Raw genomic sequence first — 15,820 nt, forward strand, 5'->3', positions numbered from 1 at the left:
AAGGTTCCGAAGCTGGAAGGGTCACGTGGTAAGATTAGTCATCCAAATTGTCATGTGATTTGGGCCCTTCAACCGCGATTCTATGATAACTATAAACATGCCACAGCCCCGTCCGTCTTAAGGCAAAGGAATGACATATGACATACGAAGGAGATCATATCTTGCAATCCAGGCCATTAACTATTATTCATTACTACCCACTAACTACCATATGCAGGTACCACAGCCAACATGTGATTGTATGCCATTCAAGCATACCCAATTAAGTATAACCAGCCAACAATCGCATAAACCAAGAAGAATAGGAGATTCAAATAAAAAAGGAACAAGAAAAAATCACCAGAAAAAAGAATGCATTAAGAGCATCAAAATCACCCCCTAACCCTTTTCGAAACAACTTTCCCAACCTCCACCTTCCCCCTATCCTCTACAGGCACAAGCAGCTCCTCCAATCCTTCCATCCTCTCCATCTGCCGCTTATGCAGCACAGGCAGGTAGTCCTGCATTGTCCTAGGATTAATATACCCCCACAGAAACATATCCGTATACCTCTGTTGCAAATCTAACCCCCTCCGGATCGATTCCTTCAGCAGCAGCTCATCCGGTCTCTGCAGCGGTACTCGATTCCCCGTCCGGCCCCAGCATTGGTATTGTACGATGCCTACCTCATGGGCTGGAACGCCGAAGATACTTAACCCCCGCTGATCCTGGCGTAGCTGGTACTTCCAACGGGCGAATAACCGCATGACGTCTAGCTTGCTGATCAGTGCTGTCCGTTTCAGTGTCCGCCATAGCATGGAAAGGCTAGGTTGTGCGAGTAGCAAGCGGCGCATACCATCCTTCCCACTACCAGTGATTGGGTCAGTGAAGCGCATGTCGAGCTTGACAAAAAACAAGGTGGCGAAAAAGAGATCGACATCCGTGAATATCTCGTGGTTTTGAACTAGTGCTATTCGCCGTGCGTTATCTGGAATATCCATGAGGAGCCATATCTTTTTCATGGTTGATGTGCAGCGGTCTGGCACGGGGACGCCATCCTCCGCTAGGATAGTGACAATCTCATGGCAGACCATTTCGCGAAAACATACCATGAGCAACCAGCGGAAGGATGGAACTTTTCGAGTTTCTCCTAAAGCGGCACGTTTTGCAACAGGATGAGGGCGTAAACCTGGGTCTGGAATGCAGAGTTTTGCATAGCAGCGGGGCGGAAATATTTTCGCGGCCTCCGGAGCACGTGCGCACGCCTGTGCCTGGATAACAGTTGTAAAGCGAGTGTTCACCACATGATGGAAATCTTTGGAAGTACGATATAAAATCAAAAGCTCCTGTACACGCAGATGCCTCGTTACGAGCAAAGCCAGCTCCGGCCTTTTGAGAATTTCCTGGAAAATATTAAACGGGGCCTCATATTGATATCTGACTCCCTCAAGTCCTGGACCTCGACATGGGGTTTGGCCGCTACCCCCTTCAAGTTCTTGTTTTCTCATAATAAATAATTGGGAAATATTAGATAATGACAACAAATCAGACTGCGCACGCTCTGCCGCGCTGACGAACCGGTCTTGGTGGCCCCTGCATTTAAAACTAGATTGTCTTACGGTTTGGGAATCGAAGGTCTCTACCTGCAGCTTATCGTTAGGAGGAGCATCGGAGCCTTCACTGCATTCATTGACATTCCGAAACGCCTGTGCCAAAGGTGGTAACCGCAAGGCTTTGATATTACGGCGAGGATTCGTTAGAGCTGGCAGAGTCAGTTGACGAACTGCGTTCGGGTTTGAGTGGTCTCTCGTCCTCATCGCATAAGGAAGACTGAAGTGAACGGGGAGCGGGAGCACTTTCTGACTTGCAGTTAGCTTCTCACCACCAGCTTCCTTTGCATTTGAGGACATGCCTTTGGGTATCAATGGGCCTAAAATCATTTCAGCCGCTCTCAGCAGCATGAGCAGCGGGTCCTCGCCAGTACTAGTTATGGGTGCCATTATTGTCGGCGAAACGGGGCCTGAAGAAGATCGGGACGACTTTTGCCCGGGATCTGGCGGGTTGGATAATGCGTCATGTTCTTCTGCTGACATGCCTCTGGAATCTCGCATCTCCGAGTTTGCGTGAGTTGTTCTCTGGTGTGGTATACTATTAGGGTTCGCAAGAATTGCATCCCATTCCCACGGCGTCCTCCGTTCAACCTCTTGCACTGACGACGGGGAAACCCCACTGCTTCCCAAGGGTCCCGTCGTCGCCAAATGTGGTTGCAGAGCAGGTGGGTCATTACCAAGTTGTGCCCGTTGCGGGTTCATTTCAGGCGAGGACATTTGATGCAACCTACCAGTTTGCATAACCCCGACAGGACAATTTGGACCACGAGAATCCTCAGTTTGATGGTCATCAATGCCATCGCTCTGCGACCCCGTGTGGTTTGGCGTCCGACCAGGGCTTTTTCTGGATGCAGGAGTTCCTATGGTCGTAGTCCTGCTCGCTCCCTGGCCAAGGTACCCGACTTGATTTTCAACTCCCTGGATTGGATAATTTCCAACAGCTTCAGTTTGGTTCGGCCCCAGAGGATGGTCAACATTGCTGTAACTTTCCTGCGCTAAGTTAGATTGAGGTCGACCTGTTGTCACTGGCGGTTGGGACTGTTCTATCTCCCTAGATTCGCTAGTGCGATTGGAATTGCGTCTAGTCCCTCTGTGCTCCACGCGGGTATATCTGCTCCTTTCCCTTTTTCCACTCTGTGGAGGAGGCCTCTGCGTTCCTATTCTTTGAGGCCATGATGCGGTCTTTTTGTGTCCTGTTCTATGTCCCTCCTGGTACTGGTGTAGCGGTGGTTGAGACGAATATATGTTTATATCCCGAGGCTGCAGTTGCTGCTGCAGTTGCTCCTCTGGCAGGTCAACTACTCTTGGAAATACCCCCGACCCCGGAATTGGTGGACCCAACTGATATGGAAAACTCCACCTCTGTAGCCCCTCTTCCTGGAGCTGAAACTGGTGCTGCTGGTGGTTCTGGCGCAGGAGTTGGTCTTGTGGCTGATGTTGGAAATGATGTTGTACCTGGGACTGGTATTGCTGGGGCTGCGGCTGGTCCTGGTGCTGGAATTGGAGCTGTAGCTGCTGCTGCTGCTGCTGGTTGTCCCCAAGCTGCCTTCGGTTATGCTGTTGGAGTAGGTGCTGGTACTGCTGGTGTATCTGCTGGTCCTGCTGCTGCTGCTGCTGCTGGTGTGGGTTCTGGAGTTGATGGTGTATGTGCTGGATTTGCGGTTGGTACTGCTGGTCCGGGTGGTGCTGTTGGCTCTGGAGTAGGTACTGCTGGTTCTGTAGTTGATGCTGCTGCGCAGGGTGGTGTTGCTGGCTGTGGGGTAGGTGCTGCTGGCCCTGCAGTTGGTGCTGCTGCACGGGTTGGCGCTGAGTCTGATATGTTTCCTGTATCTGGTGCTGCTGGAAACGTTGCAGAGGCTCATATGCTTTTTGCTGTGGCATGGTCAAGTCCCCAGCTCCAAAAGCCATATTTCCTAGGGGTAGGTAACCCGGCCACGCCATACTTGGCAGAAAATTTACAAAATAGAAGGAAAAAAAAAAAGAAAAAGAAAAGAAAACAGAAGAAAGAAAGAAAGAAATGGTGAATGCTTGCAGTCCTTATCAAAAGGGACAAGGTGCGCAGGCGAATCTTGATAAACCGAATGATCCAAGTTGGGGTTTCGCAAAGAGTGAGGATTTTCAGATCAATAAACAAATGTCTCCCTCTGCCTGGAATATGGTGAATGAATGAATGGGTAAGGGTTGGGGTGGAATGGGTATTTATTATATGGGCAATTGGTGATTGAACGGGGGGGTTTTCCAATCACCAAAAATAGGACAACTCGGGATGGTGAATGGGCAACTTCTATGTGAATAGGGGCATGCAAGCGCGCGAATGGACGCGCCGATAGGAATAACACGAGCCTGAAATTCAGAATAGAATCAGGTATACAAACCGAGTATGTGTCCACAGACGAGAATTAAGGGGGGGGTAATGGGCTGCTGAGGGTATATATCTGGCATTGATAGATGTCCCTCAATACCTCGAGAATGGTGACTGAAATAGCGAAATGGACAGATGAGTGAGTGGCAGAATTGATGATGGAGACGCGGATAGCGATTGAATAAAGAATAGAAGAATAGCAAATAATTTAGCACCTTTACACTGTGTTAAACAATGATTACAGAGAGAGAGAGAGAGACCTCGTAACACTACACTGGAGGAGATATTTCAACTCCCAGTTCTTGTTTACTTTTCTCGAGGACGCCGTTTCGTTGCTATGGGTTGGGCTCCCTTTTGCTTTCCCCATATCCCCCATATCCGACAGCCATTTATTTCTCTCAACAACGCTTGTTTGTCTCTCGTTCTTGCTCCCGGCTGAATGAAGCCTTCTGGTACTTGCAATAACAATCTGTCTGTCCGCTGCTCCTTCATAGATTTTCCCTCTCATGCAGTTGTAATGTACCTTACCTTCGCCTAAACCGTATGTGTACCTGCGAGACATTTATCGATGTTTCTCATTTCAATCTCTTTCTATATCACACATCTATCTAATGTATACATGTAGTAGAAACCACAACCAAGAGAGAAAATCAAAGATATCAGAGAAAGCAAATAGGATGAGTCGAGTCATCATCGCATAAATGATCACACATCCTTCTTGGGCGGGGCATAATTTTTTCTGTGTTTTAACATATCTATCATATCACGGCTTTCGCGCACGGAAAATCATCGGGAACACTGAGAAAAAGGAGGCATGTTAAAAGGATCCGAATCCTTGGGAAAAACACGTAGGTGGGTTTTCTCGCTGCGCCGGTCCTGTTCTTGAAGTTGGATTCAAGAAAGGGTAAATGGAGGTAGTTGAATACAGGGAAGTATTGGGTATCCAGTATATATCTTCCAAGCGAAGCCTCAAAGGGGGCGTGAAAAGAAGGAAGAGAAAATAAAAATCGATGAAAAGAAAAACGCAGGAAGGATGAAAATGAAAAAGAAAACCACGTAGGAAAATATAATGGCAAATGGCAACAAACAGAAATCCAACCCATATATATGACAATGTGATAACGATATCAGGATGAAAAGTGTTTGTTTGCCTGTTGAAACGGCGAGCGCAGAAAAAGAGAGAACCAACAACAAGAGAAAGCCAGCCAATGCCCACCAAATTTCGTAAAGCCTCTATGATGAAATGGCTTTGAAAAAGAAAAAAGAAAAAGGGGTTCAAAGACCAAACTCCGGGTTTAAAAAAGAGTCGTAGAACACACAAAGTTAGGGCGAAAAGAAAAACGATTCTATCATAAGGTGACGGTTGGTACACTGTGAACGAACTATCGGGCCGGCGGGAAGTATGTCTAGAAAGAAGTGAGTCGACGATAGTGTTCCAAAGGGAGAAGCTACCGTACAGAGTGTTAGAGGGTGAAATGTTGGAAGTTGGTGATTTGCGTAGAAGATGGCCTGCATCTGTGTATGTGCGTTGTCTTTGGTCGTTCATTCCAGGAACTCACGTCTGGGGTATATATACATGTGTATTCCAGCCAAACCCCCCTCTTTCTTTCTCTCTTTTTTTAAGGAGAAGTTCTACTTCCGATTAAGCAAACTAAGGAACTCCTCTCGCGTCTTCGCACTCGCCCGCATACAGCCAAGCATGCAACTCGTCGTAGTCGTGCTGCTAGTCTTCTGCACCCCACGCATCACCATGCACAGATGGCTCGACTCCATCACGACGGCTACGCCTTGTGGTTTCAGCACTTCGGCGATGGCGAGGGCTACTTGCTTCGTTAGACGTTCTTGCACCTGAAGGCGGCGTGAGAACATCTCTGCGAGGCGGGCGAGTTTAGACAGGCCGAGGACGCGGCGGTCGGGGATGTAGCCAATGTGCATCTGTAGGATTGTGTTTCTATGGTCAGTAAATCTGTATCCCCATCTTATGGCCTTTCTTTAAAAAATAATATGAGGGGCTGGTACGGTGGAGAATCATACCTTGCCCGTAAACGGGACCATATGATGTTCGCAGAGCGAGAAAACTTCGATATCCTTCACAATGACAAGCTCGTCGTGGTCTTCATGGAAAACAGCACCATTAACCAGGTCGCGCACGTTCTCCTCATAACCCTTTGTGAAATACATCAGCGCTTTCGCGTATCTCTCCGGCGTACCAAGCAGACCCTCGCGCTGCGGGTCTTCCCCAATACATTCCAGTATCGTCCGCACGGCATCCGCGAGTTTCTGTGTTCGTTTTTCACTTTCTTCTGGTGTAGCTTCGAGACGTTCGCGCGTACCGACGCCTGCACAAGATTATTAAATATTGAGGGCGGGGGAGAAAAAAAAAGGGGGTGTCAGAGGAGAGGGGATACACACTCGGCCAACTCAGCCCGTCAAAATCAATTGGTGGATTCAGGGTATAAGGGCTCGCAGGTCGACTAACAGCAGAAGGTGGTGTTAGAGATCCCGTATGGTCTCTAGGATCGCGAGGTGGCTCGCTGAGGTTTCGTTTAGTAGGACGGGGAGCAAGGGTAGAAGCAGTAGCAGTAGGAGTAGCGGAGGAGGTGATATGAAGCGCGGATATCTCTAATGGTCTGCGAGCGGCGGGCAATGGTTTTTCATTGACAGCACCGCTCTGTTCCACTGATATATTCTTGTGCTGATCATTAGGCACCCCGTTCTCGAGTATCTCATTTGTAGTTGGCATTGCCGTTTCCCCCGCGCTTGCTGCAGCTGCGGGGGGTATTTCTGCTACTGGGACCGGCTTTGGAACCGCAAAATCCGGATCAACCACCTGTTTCCGGGCGAATGAAGATTTGATTGATGAATTGAGGCTCTCCCGCTCGCGCACGTTACTTGGCATGCGCACGGAAGCTTGTCCGTTGAGGAGATAGGAGGGGATGGCGGATTTGGGCTTTGGGCCCAGTGGCGGGGAGTCCCCAGTCATTTGTCGATCTCGAAATTTTTCTCCGCCGTGCGAGGAATGAATTGGGTTCGAGAAGCCCTGAAGTGCAGATATTTTTGCTCTTCTCGGTTGCCCGGTCCTCTAACTGACAATATTTATGTTTTGTAGGGGCATTTGCATAACTGAGGAGTGTGGTATATTTTCTTTTCTCTTTTTTTTTTTTTTTGTCTGGGCGCTGGCGGCGACTGTTTTTCGGGAAAGATCAGAGTTTCGTCAAGGTTTCTGACTAAGGCTGATTCGCTGGAAGCGGCTGCTCGGTAAAATAAATCTCCGACGCTAGTCTAAAATAGAGAGGGATATAAAACAAAGTAAAATAAAGGACGGACTAGATGGGAATAGTCCAGCTTATTGGGTAAATAGTGGCAATCTAAGGGGCGTAAAGACTGAATTCGCTACTGAGTAACCGCTGCCTTTCAAATTTCACCCCAGTGTAATGTACCTACAAATACAGACGGAGCATAAGACAGAAAACAAGCCGTGAAATTCGTACACCTGAAGAAGGAACACCGAAAGTAATACCCTATCCCACCATCCCCAGAGGGAAATTTCAGCGTGTCTCTTCAAAGAGAATATAGGTTGTGGAAAAGGATACGCGGAAACCACCCCCCCTTAAGATAGGCAACGGGCACCAGCCCAAGCCAGCGAACAGTATGGACCAGATCGAGTCATTTTCAAGCGAGCAAAATAACTATGTTGCCCCTCATGATTCCAGCTCTTCAGTTGGAACATCTTCCATGTCTTTACCAACAATGGCATCAGACACTTTCCATACTTGAAGCAGGTTGTCTTCCGCCGCTGAACACAGAACCCACGGATCATTCAAGTTCCAGCTGAAATCGGAGATGCGGTTGGTATGGCCACCATGCATAAATAGTCTATCAAACACAATAGCGTTAGTATACTGATATTGATATGCAAGAAGAACATTCCTAGCCTGTTGAGGAGGGTACAGAATGTTCGGGCACCGTTGAAATAAGAAATGAAATGGTTAACTTACAGCTCAGGGGGTCCATCCTGAGCATCTTCAGGGGTCTGCTCCTCGCCAGCACGGCTGAGATCCCAGAACATGATCTTCCGATCGTAACTAGCACTCGCTAGCACTGCTTCCTCGAACGGATGCCAAGCCAGAGACGTTACCGATTCATTGTGGCACTCAAGCGCATGTAGCTTCGATTTAAGGTTTCGGAGATCCCAGATGCCAACACTCTTGTCCGCTGATCCGGTAGCAAGGACCGTTTCCTTGGCAGGGTTAAAGGCAATGGCATTTATCGCATCCTTGTGCTGGTCCTTGGACACCGAAGAAGCGCGGGTGGTGTCTGCTTCACGAATGTCGAGGATTTGAAGTGTGATATCGTCAGATACAGTCCCGATCAGGGACGAGTGGAGAGGGTGGTGTTGGACATCGTTGACAATGGAGGAGTGGTGGGTGTATGTCCGCGAAGGCTTAAGAGCTTTGTTGCCTTTCGTGTGTTGCGTGATATCCCTATAGATAATATTAGCACCATATACCTAAAGTGGGAATGAATGCTAGCCTCAAACGCGCAGGGGTGACAAACCAAAGGCGGACGGTTTTGTCTTCACTTCCAGTAGCGAGATGGCCAATCAAATGAGGGCTCCAACTTAACCCAAACCCTTCCTTCGTATGCCCAAGTAACTCTAGCTCAGGGCTTACGTTACCCGTGGGAAGACTGGGGTGTCTCGAGCGGTCCCAAATCATCACTCTCCCATCTGTGCACATTGTTGCGATAACATTCGGGTTTTGTGGCTGGTATCGTGCTTTATTCACCTCGCCTTTGTGATCGATCTTTTGGACAATGTTAAATTTCACCTCCATGGGCGCCTTCTTTGATCCCCCGCCTCCATATCCGCCGATCTCCCCCCTCTCGTCATCGTAATCTTCCGCATCTGGAGCCGTTGGATTAGGTAGTTGGACATGTGCTATTTGAAGGTAGTTTTGGGCATCACTCGATGTATGCGTTCCAATGAGTAGGCGGTGGGTTGAATAGGGTTTATCTGGGACACTTATTGGGTGGTATCAGCGATGAGAGGCTCCGAGTCAGGAATCGCAATGTTGTCCAAGAGAACCTACGCTTGCTTATCTGGCAGCCATTGTGTAGTAAGAGTAGGCCATTCCAATGCTGTACTGAGAATCATATCATAAAGAAACGGCGCATTTTTCTTCCATGTCTTGTATTCTAGGGAACGAAATGTCAGCCAAAAGCACTCAAGGAGATAGCAAAAATAAGACGGGAGTAAATACCTTCATTAATTATCTTCTCCTCTGTTCTCTCTTCTTCCTGCTCCTCCTCTATGCCCACTAAAAGTGCAACACCCACAATCAGCAGCTATCTTGCGCGCACTCAAGAGCTCCTCACAAACCTTGATCAAAATCATCCATGGTGAAGCTTGGCAGTTCAAGCCTCGCGCACTTCCTTAAAGTGGAGAAAGCACTGACTTAGGTATAAGTCTCAGGAGGTTCCAGAATATTTATCTTGCAAATTGAACCTCTTTGGGGCCCTAGAGTCCTATCGGAACGGTGGTTGTTAAAACGTATGTTCGCAAAATGAAGAAAACGCGATTGTCGCGTTAATGAGCTCGGGACACGCTAGTCCTCTTTTCATAGCATTCGCCACGTGACGCAGCTCAAGGCCCCCGGCCCAACTCCCGATTTGGATTCCCCGACATCTGGGCGCAAGATCCCTCGAAGGTCATTAAAACTCCAGCTATTCACTCTGGGTGTATTTAACGGACGCTTTTTTTTCCTTTTCACTGTTTTCCTCTTCATTCAGAACTCCGAGAGCTCATCTTTTTTTCATACCTATAGAGTTTTGTCTATATAGGTTAAATTTGTTCCTGCTTCGTTATTCATTCGATCCAGTTCACGGCACCAACGTTGACCACATTTTTCAACTTCATACCACTTTCCTATCATTAATTTAACAAGTCGCAAATATGGGTGTTCCGAAGTTTTTCAGATGGATGTCCGAGCGATACCCCGCAATATCGCAGTTGATTGCAGAAAACCGCATCCCTGAGTTCGATTGCCTATACCTCGATATGAATGGCATTATCCACAACTGCACCCACAAGGATTCGGACTCGCCAACCTTTCGCATGACAGAAGATAAGATGTTCATCGCTATTTTTAACTATATAGAACATCTATACGGGAAGATCAAGCCGAAAAAATTGTTTTTCATGGCTATTGACGGAGTCGCACCGCGCGCGAAAATGAACCAACAACGAGCGAGACGATTCCGAACAGCGTTAGATGCGGAAGTGGCCAAGGAAAAGGCTATCAAACAGGGGATTGAAATGCCAAAGGAGGAGGCCTTTGATAGCAACTGCATAACACCGGGAACCGAATTCATGGCCAAGCTGACACAGCAGCTGAAGTATTTCATCAATAAGAAGGTCTCGGAGGATGTGGAATGGCAGGGCGTGGAAATCGTTCTGTCCGGGCATGAGGTCCCTGGCGAAGGAGAGCATAAGATCATGGAATATATTCGGCAGTCGAAAGCACAACCAGGATACCATCCAGATGTACGGCATTGTCTATACGGCTTGGATGCGGATTTGATCATGTTGGGTCTACTAAGTCACGATCCTCATTTCTGTTTACTCCGTGAAGAAGTAACGTTTGGGAGACAAAGTCAGAAAAAGTCCAAGGAGCTAGAACACCAGAATTTCTATCTTATGCATCTTTGTATGGTAAGGGAATACTTAGAGCTGGAGTTTCAGGAGTTGGAAGAGGCCGACGCTTTGCAATTTCCTTTTGATTTGGAACGAGTTATCGACGATTTCATTCTTATGGCGTTTTTCGTGGGAAATGACTTCTTACCAAACCTGCCGAATTTACACATCAATGAGGGGGCGCTGGCTTGGATGTTCAAGATTTACAAACAAGTTTTACCGAAACTGGGAGGATACATAAATGAACAGGGAACAATCAATTTAGAGCGGCTAGGAGTTCTCTTAGATTCGTTATCCGATGTCGAATTCCGTTTCTTTGAAGCGGAATATTCGGATGCCCGTTGGATTAAATCCAAAATGAAAGGCCAAGAGCCGGAGAACTCAGAGTCACCAGCAAATGCGAAGGATTTTACGATTTCACCCGCACAGAAGCACATTTTCAACCGAATCAAAAAATATGTCACACATCGCCCGGTGAATGATGAAGGGCAACCAATTCCTCTCGACCTCTCCTCTAGTTTACCAGCGAGGGATCGCAAATTCGTGGAGCAGTTAGCAGACGATCTGCACCTTGCGTGGACTACCGTGTCCAACGAGCATGGTGATCGATTTTTGCGGGTACAACTGCCGTCGAAGGAGACTCAATCTAGCGGGAGCTCTGGCGACGAAGATGATGGTGACGATGAAGAAGGTCAAATTGCCCTTCTTCGCGTTATGAAGAGATACGAAAACGCCAAGGTGAAGGAAACGACGGCAGAGGAAGCTCAGCAAGCAGCTGAAAAAAAATACGAGCTCAAGTTCCAGGAGTGGAAGAACGACTACTACAAGTCCAAATTCGGGTGGGGCTTGGATAATCATGAAGAAATGCGAAAGTTGACCGAAAATTATGTGCAAGGCCTTCAGTGGGTTCTCTATTATTATTATCGCGGAGTTGCCTCCTGGCCTTGGTTCTATCAATATCACTATTCGCCGATGATTTCTGATGTCAAATTTGGCTTGAAAGCTGATATGAATTTCGACCTTGGGCAACCTTTCCGCCCTTTCGAACAGTTAATGGGTGTTCTACCGGACCGAAGCAAGCAAATTGTCCCTGCGGCCTTCCATGAATTGATGACTTCTCCAGAATCCCCGATCATCGACTTTTATCCTCGCGACTTCGAACTTGACATGAATGGTAAAAAGATGGAGTGGGAAGCCGTTGTCAAGATTCCGTTTATTGATGAAAAACGCCTGCTTGGCGCGATGGCCACGAAGCAACACTTGCTGACCCCAGCAGAGAGAGCAAGAAATGAATTTGGTGTTACGTTGAAATTCACTTATTCCCCAGATATCGAATACACATATCCCAGTTCACTTGTTGGCGTGTTTCCCGACATCGCCAAGTGTCACTGCATAGAAAATGTGTTTGACCTCCCAACAATGGAAGGTCTAGAACCTGTTGTTGGCCTTGTAGAAGGCGTTAAACTGGGTCACGAGGCATTGGCAGGGTTCCCTAGCTTGAAAACATTGCCACACAATGGGCAGCTAGGCTTCCACGGAGTATCCGTGTTTCAACAGGAGAGTCGTAACGAGAGCATGGTGGTAACGCTCAGCGCGCCAGAAAACCGGTCCAGTGTTGAACTGGCGAAACAAAAACTTGGTCAGCGAGTGCACGTCGGGTACCCATTCCTTCAGGAGGCCAAAGTGAGTCGCGTGTCTGACGAACTTTTCGATTACATGTATGTCGATGGAGAGCAGCATGTTGTTTCTATTCCGCATGCTCCCTCCCAAATAGATCAGTGGAGACGCAAAACCCACCAAATTGAGTCATACTATAGCAAAAGACTCGGCATGGTTGTTGGCGATATCGAGTCCATGGTCCACGTGCAGATGCTGAAGGGATTAATGAAGACGGACGAAGGCGCCACGGTCAAGGAGTTCGCTGATATCCCTGGTATTGAAACGGATTACGCTCTGCAGCTTGTTGTTGACCAGGTTATGTGCGAGGATGATCGGTTTATCGAACGAGAAGCTTTACCTGTCGAGGAGGAATTCCCGGAGGGAACAAGGGCCTTTTTCCTGGGTGAATACAACTATGGAGCGCCAGTGCATATTACTGGGCATGAGGACGGAAAATTGAGTGGGCTTGTTTCCGTCGTCAAAGGCAAGGAACCGGAATTTGGTCGAGATCTCACAAGAGCTGCCGAAAGGCTCTCTCCCTACAGCCCATCGTTCGCGATTGCCCGCAGTCTGAATCTGAACCCCCTGACGCTGGCCAAAATCACGTCTTCGTTCACGGTGGTCTTGGACAGCCAACGTATCAACCTAGGACTCAATCTGAAATTTGAGGCGAGGAAGCAGAAAGTGCTTGGGTATTCTCGACGCGGGCCCAGTGGATGGGAATTCAGTGAGAAAGCCATCGGTCTTATCCAGCAATATATGATCAAATTCCCTGAATTCATCGCAGGCATTCAACGAAAGCCACAAGGGGATGGCTTCCAGGCTACAGATTTCTACCCACCAGAAACAGCGGCTGCCAAAATCAAGGAGATTCAGGCATGGCTCAAGTCTATCGAGGCGAAGCATTTCGAACGTGTACCGTTGGAAGCTGAACAGCTCGATTCAGACCTTGTGAAATCTATTGAACAGGCCGCGGACGAACTCGTCCGTACTCGACCCGCACCTGAAGCCAAAAAGATGAAAGGCGTCCCGCGTAATGCATTATTAAAGCCAGCTGATGCGGAGCATCGACTAGGCAACCAGTCATTTTCTCTTGGTGATAGGGTGGTTTATGCACAGGAATCTGGCAAGGTCCCCATCGCCACAAGAGGGACTATCGTTGGGCTCACGCGCACATCCAGAACACTTCTCCTGGACATTGTGTTTGACGTCTCCTTTATGAGCGGCACAACTCTGGGGGACAGATGCTCCCCATTCCGCGGTTCGACCGTTCCCGCATCATGCGTTCTAAACGTGACCAACAGACAACTTGTCGCAACGACCCGCGCGGCGGCTGAACAAGGCAGATCACAACAACAGCGACAACAACAGCCACTAACCGTTCAGGGCTACGGAGCTCCACTCGGACCAGGCGGAAAGGGCCAGCTGGAACATGCTCCCACCCCTCCGCCTCTACGAGGCAGTTTCCGTGGCGCTGTTACAGGTCAGTTAGGTGCGTCCAGGGGCATTGGAACGTTCCGTGGCCGTGGTGGCCACGGCCAGTCGGAGCAAACATTGCCGATTCGCAACCACTATCCAACCAGTGGCTCACCGCAACCGCCTAAAGACATTCGCGGCCGGGGTGGTCGGGCTAATTTTGGCAGTAATCAGAATGGATATAGCCCCCGTGGGCTACGTGGAGGGCCACGTGGAGGTATTGGTGCGTCGCCTGCGACTCGCGCTGGCTATGTTTCGGTTGAGAGGGTGGACCCGCAAGAAGATGTTGTGCAGCACAACCCGAATTTCAGACCTCGATCTTACAATAACGTTCCTCCGCCATCGTCTTTGGAACGTGGGGGAAGTGGTCGTGGTAGAGGCGGTCGTGGTTTTGCACGCGGTGGTGGCAGGGGTGTTAGTCGTGGCCAGGGAACCACATCTGCCTGAAGGACTGAAGTTCTTTTGATATGAAAGAATTTATAGACCTTGGTGTTGACGACCCTGGTTTCTTTTTTGTTTTTTCTTGTATCACATAATATTCTACGGAGTATAGTATGTGAGTGTGATTGGCAGAAAAAGGAGGTACACAATATTTAATACTTAAGTATATCTGAGTATGGGCGTTGGGATGGACATAAATATGTGTATCCGTGTATCATGATGTGGTGTTCTAGGACATTTTGGCCGTCTGTCATGAACTTGTTTTGCACTTATGATATGACGATGATGATGACAAAGGGATTTTCTTTTCTTCCTTAGCACCAGGTGTCATACAAAGACCTCCATTCCTAAGGCGAAGAGCCTGCAGTTACTAATGTATGTAAATAATGTACTTCATTTTCATCATGGATAAAATTTACTCTGTACATTGGCTCTTTAGGTATTGAAAACAACCAAAAATCTATTCTCAACACACTTGATCAATTCATACTTGTACCTGTATAATGCCTGGAAATTGGAGAAGAAAAAAGAAGAAAAAGGGAAGGCAATCGATCGCATGAATCTTCGTGCTTTGGTAACTTCATTGAACATACGCGAGCCTTGGTTGTGAAAACACTATCAGATAAGCGGCACAAAATGCATAGTATTTACTGTATTATGTAGATGCTAAGAGGGGAATTAGCGGAGACAAATCAGACGGGAGATAACAGCACACAGAATCCACTTTTCCCAGCGGATCAATAAATGAGTATGAAAATTTTGCGATTCCGTCACTCCAATTGATCTATTCAAATCTCAACTGCCGCACTACAAAGAAGAAGAATGAAACGCAACCACATCTGTAGCTAAAAGAAAAAGAAAAAAAAAAATCGAAAGCAGCTCCAGACCCCAGGCCACACAAATCATGATCGGGACACAGCCCCTTTCGCCTTGCCGATGTACGTCGTGAAGCGGGGGTGGGCCGGAGGTTGTGTATCGCACGGCCACGTATTTTGGAATGCACAGAGCACAGAGTGTGTCAACCAGGCAAAAAAAGTCAACTTTCCATTGTCAGCCAGTCCATTTGACTGGCTGATTACCCTTTAATCTGTGAAAAGCAGCCCCACATTCTCTGCCTCGCGAGATTCCTGTTGGCTTCGCAGGGTCAGAGACGGAAAAGGGGACAAGGTCCATTGCCATTGAGGATGATGATTAGAGTTGAGTTAAGTGCATCTACACATGCGCAGGATAGGATGCAATGCGGAGGCCGATAGCTGCAGGTGTGGCCTGTATGGTATGGCTGTCTTCTGGGTTGGTTCGCGACGGGGGAGACTTTCCGCGCGCAGTATCCCCCGCATGCATATTTGACATGGGGGACCCTGACATTCCGCTTTAAGAACATCTCTGATAGTTATTGCATCGGATGAGGCCCCCTTGACACGCCGTCTATGATAGCCTATTCGGCATATGTTTTTGAGGTTATGCTGAGGCATCAATGGCGCGGCAATAGAATAATATGGGAGAAGCAGAGTCGGTTTGTCTCATTTGGTCTGCCCCATTAGTTAGTGCCAATTAAATACTTCCGCTAAGTGACCAGCATGCTCTGGGTTCAGAGCTCCA

The 15,820-nt window shown here is 48.1% G+C and overlaps 4 protein-coding genes across 5 annotated transcripts; 1 reads left to right on the plus strand and 3 right to left on the minus strand.

The window, feature by feature from the left end:
* Positions 1–62: 62 nt before the first annotated feature.
* Positions 63–3,537, minus strand: BDBG_01409 (the record flags this gene model as incomplete). 2 transcript variants are annotated; one of them, XM_031720318.1, is made up of 2 exons in its annotated part: positions 167–751; positions 836–3,537. In XM_031720318.1, 2 exons carry the CDS (start codon positions 3,528–3,530, stop codon positions 372–374), a joined length of 3,075 nt encoding a protein of 1,024 aa, XP_031576437.1. In that variant the 3' UTR covers positions 167–371. The 2 variants fall into 2 exon arrangements, with proteins under 2 accessions (XP_002628501.1, XP_031576437.1); XM_002628455.2 differs by having other exon boundaries at positions 63–3,497.
* Positions 3,538–5,583: 2,046 nt separating this feature from the next.
* On the minus strand, positions 5,584–6,934 carry BDBG_01410 (GTP cyclohydrolase I; the record flags this gene model as incomplete). Its single annotated transcript, XM_002628456.1, has 3 exons — positions 5,584–5,886; positions 5,986–6,290; positions 6,364–6,934. 3 exons carry the CDS (start codon positions 6,932–6,934, stop codon positions 5,584–5,586), a joined length of 1,179 nt encoding a protein of 392 aa, XP_002628502.1.
* Positions 6,935–7,105: 171 nt separating this feature from the next.
* Positions 7,106–9,529, minus strand: BDBG_01411 (histone acetyltransferase type B subunit 2). The gene is made up of 6 exons (XM_002628457.2): positions 9,332–9,529; positions 9,213–9,269; positions 9,042–9,147; positions 8,509–8,973; positions 7,950–8,435; positions 7,106–7,827 (listed from the first exon to the last, which is right to left on the minus strand). The coding sequence occupies exons 1-6, from the start codon at positions 9,348–9,350 to the stop codon at positions 7,653–7,655; spliced, it is 1,308 nt and encodes a 435-aa protein (XP_002628503.1). The 5' UTR covers positions 9,351–9,529; the 3' UTR covers positions 7,106–7,652.
* Positions 9,526–15,284, plus strand: BDBG_01412 (alkaline phosphatase D). The gene has a single exon (XM_002628458.2). It carries the CDS (start codon positions 9,905–9,907, stop codon positions 14,225–14,227), a length of 4,323 nt encoding a protein of 1,440 aa, XP_002628504.1. The 5' UTR covers positions 9,526–9,904; the 3' UTR covers positions 14,228–15,284.
* Positions 15,285–15,820: the final 536 nt, after the last annotated feature.

Source organism: Blastomyces gilchristii (genome assembly GCF_000003855.2).
Source record: "Blastomyces gilchristii SLH14081 genomic scaffold supercont1.2, whole genome shotgun sequence".
Classification (NCBI taxonomy): Eukaryota; Fungi; Ascomycota; class Eurotiomycetes; order Onygenales; family Ajellomycetaceae; genus Blastomyces; species Blastomyces gilchristii.

Bases quoted from the DNA above. Each gene is read 5' to 3' on its own strand.
- BDBG_01412 (XM_002628458.2), top strand. From the start codon at position 9,905: ATGGGTGTTCCGAAGTTTTTCAGATGGATGTCCGAGCGATACCCCGCA.
- BDBG_01411 (XM_002628457.2), bottom strand. The intron at 8,974-9,041 runs GTAGGTTCTCTT...CCACCCAATAAG, and splicing joins TGGCTGCCAGATAAGCAAGC to TGTCCCAGATAAACCCTATT. The intron at 7,828-7,949 runs GTAAGTTAACCA...TGTGTTTGATAG, and splicing joins CAGGATGGACCCCCTGAGCT to ACTATTTATGCATGGTGGCC.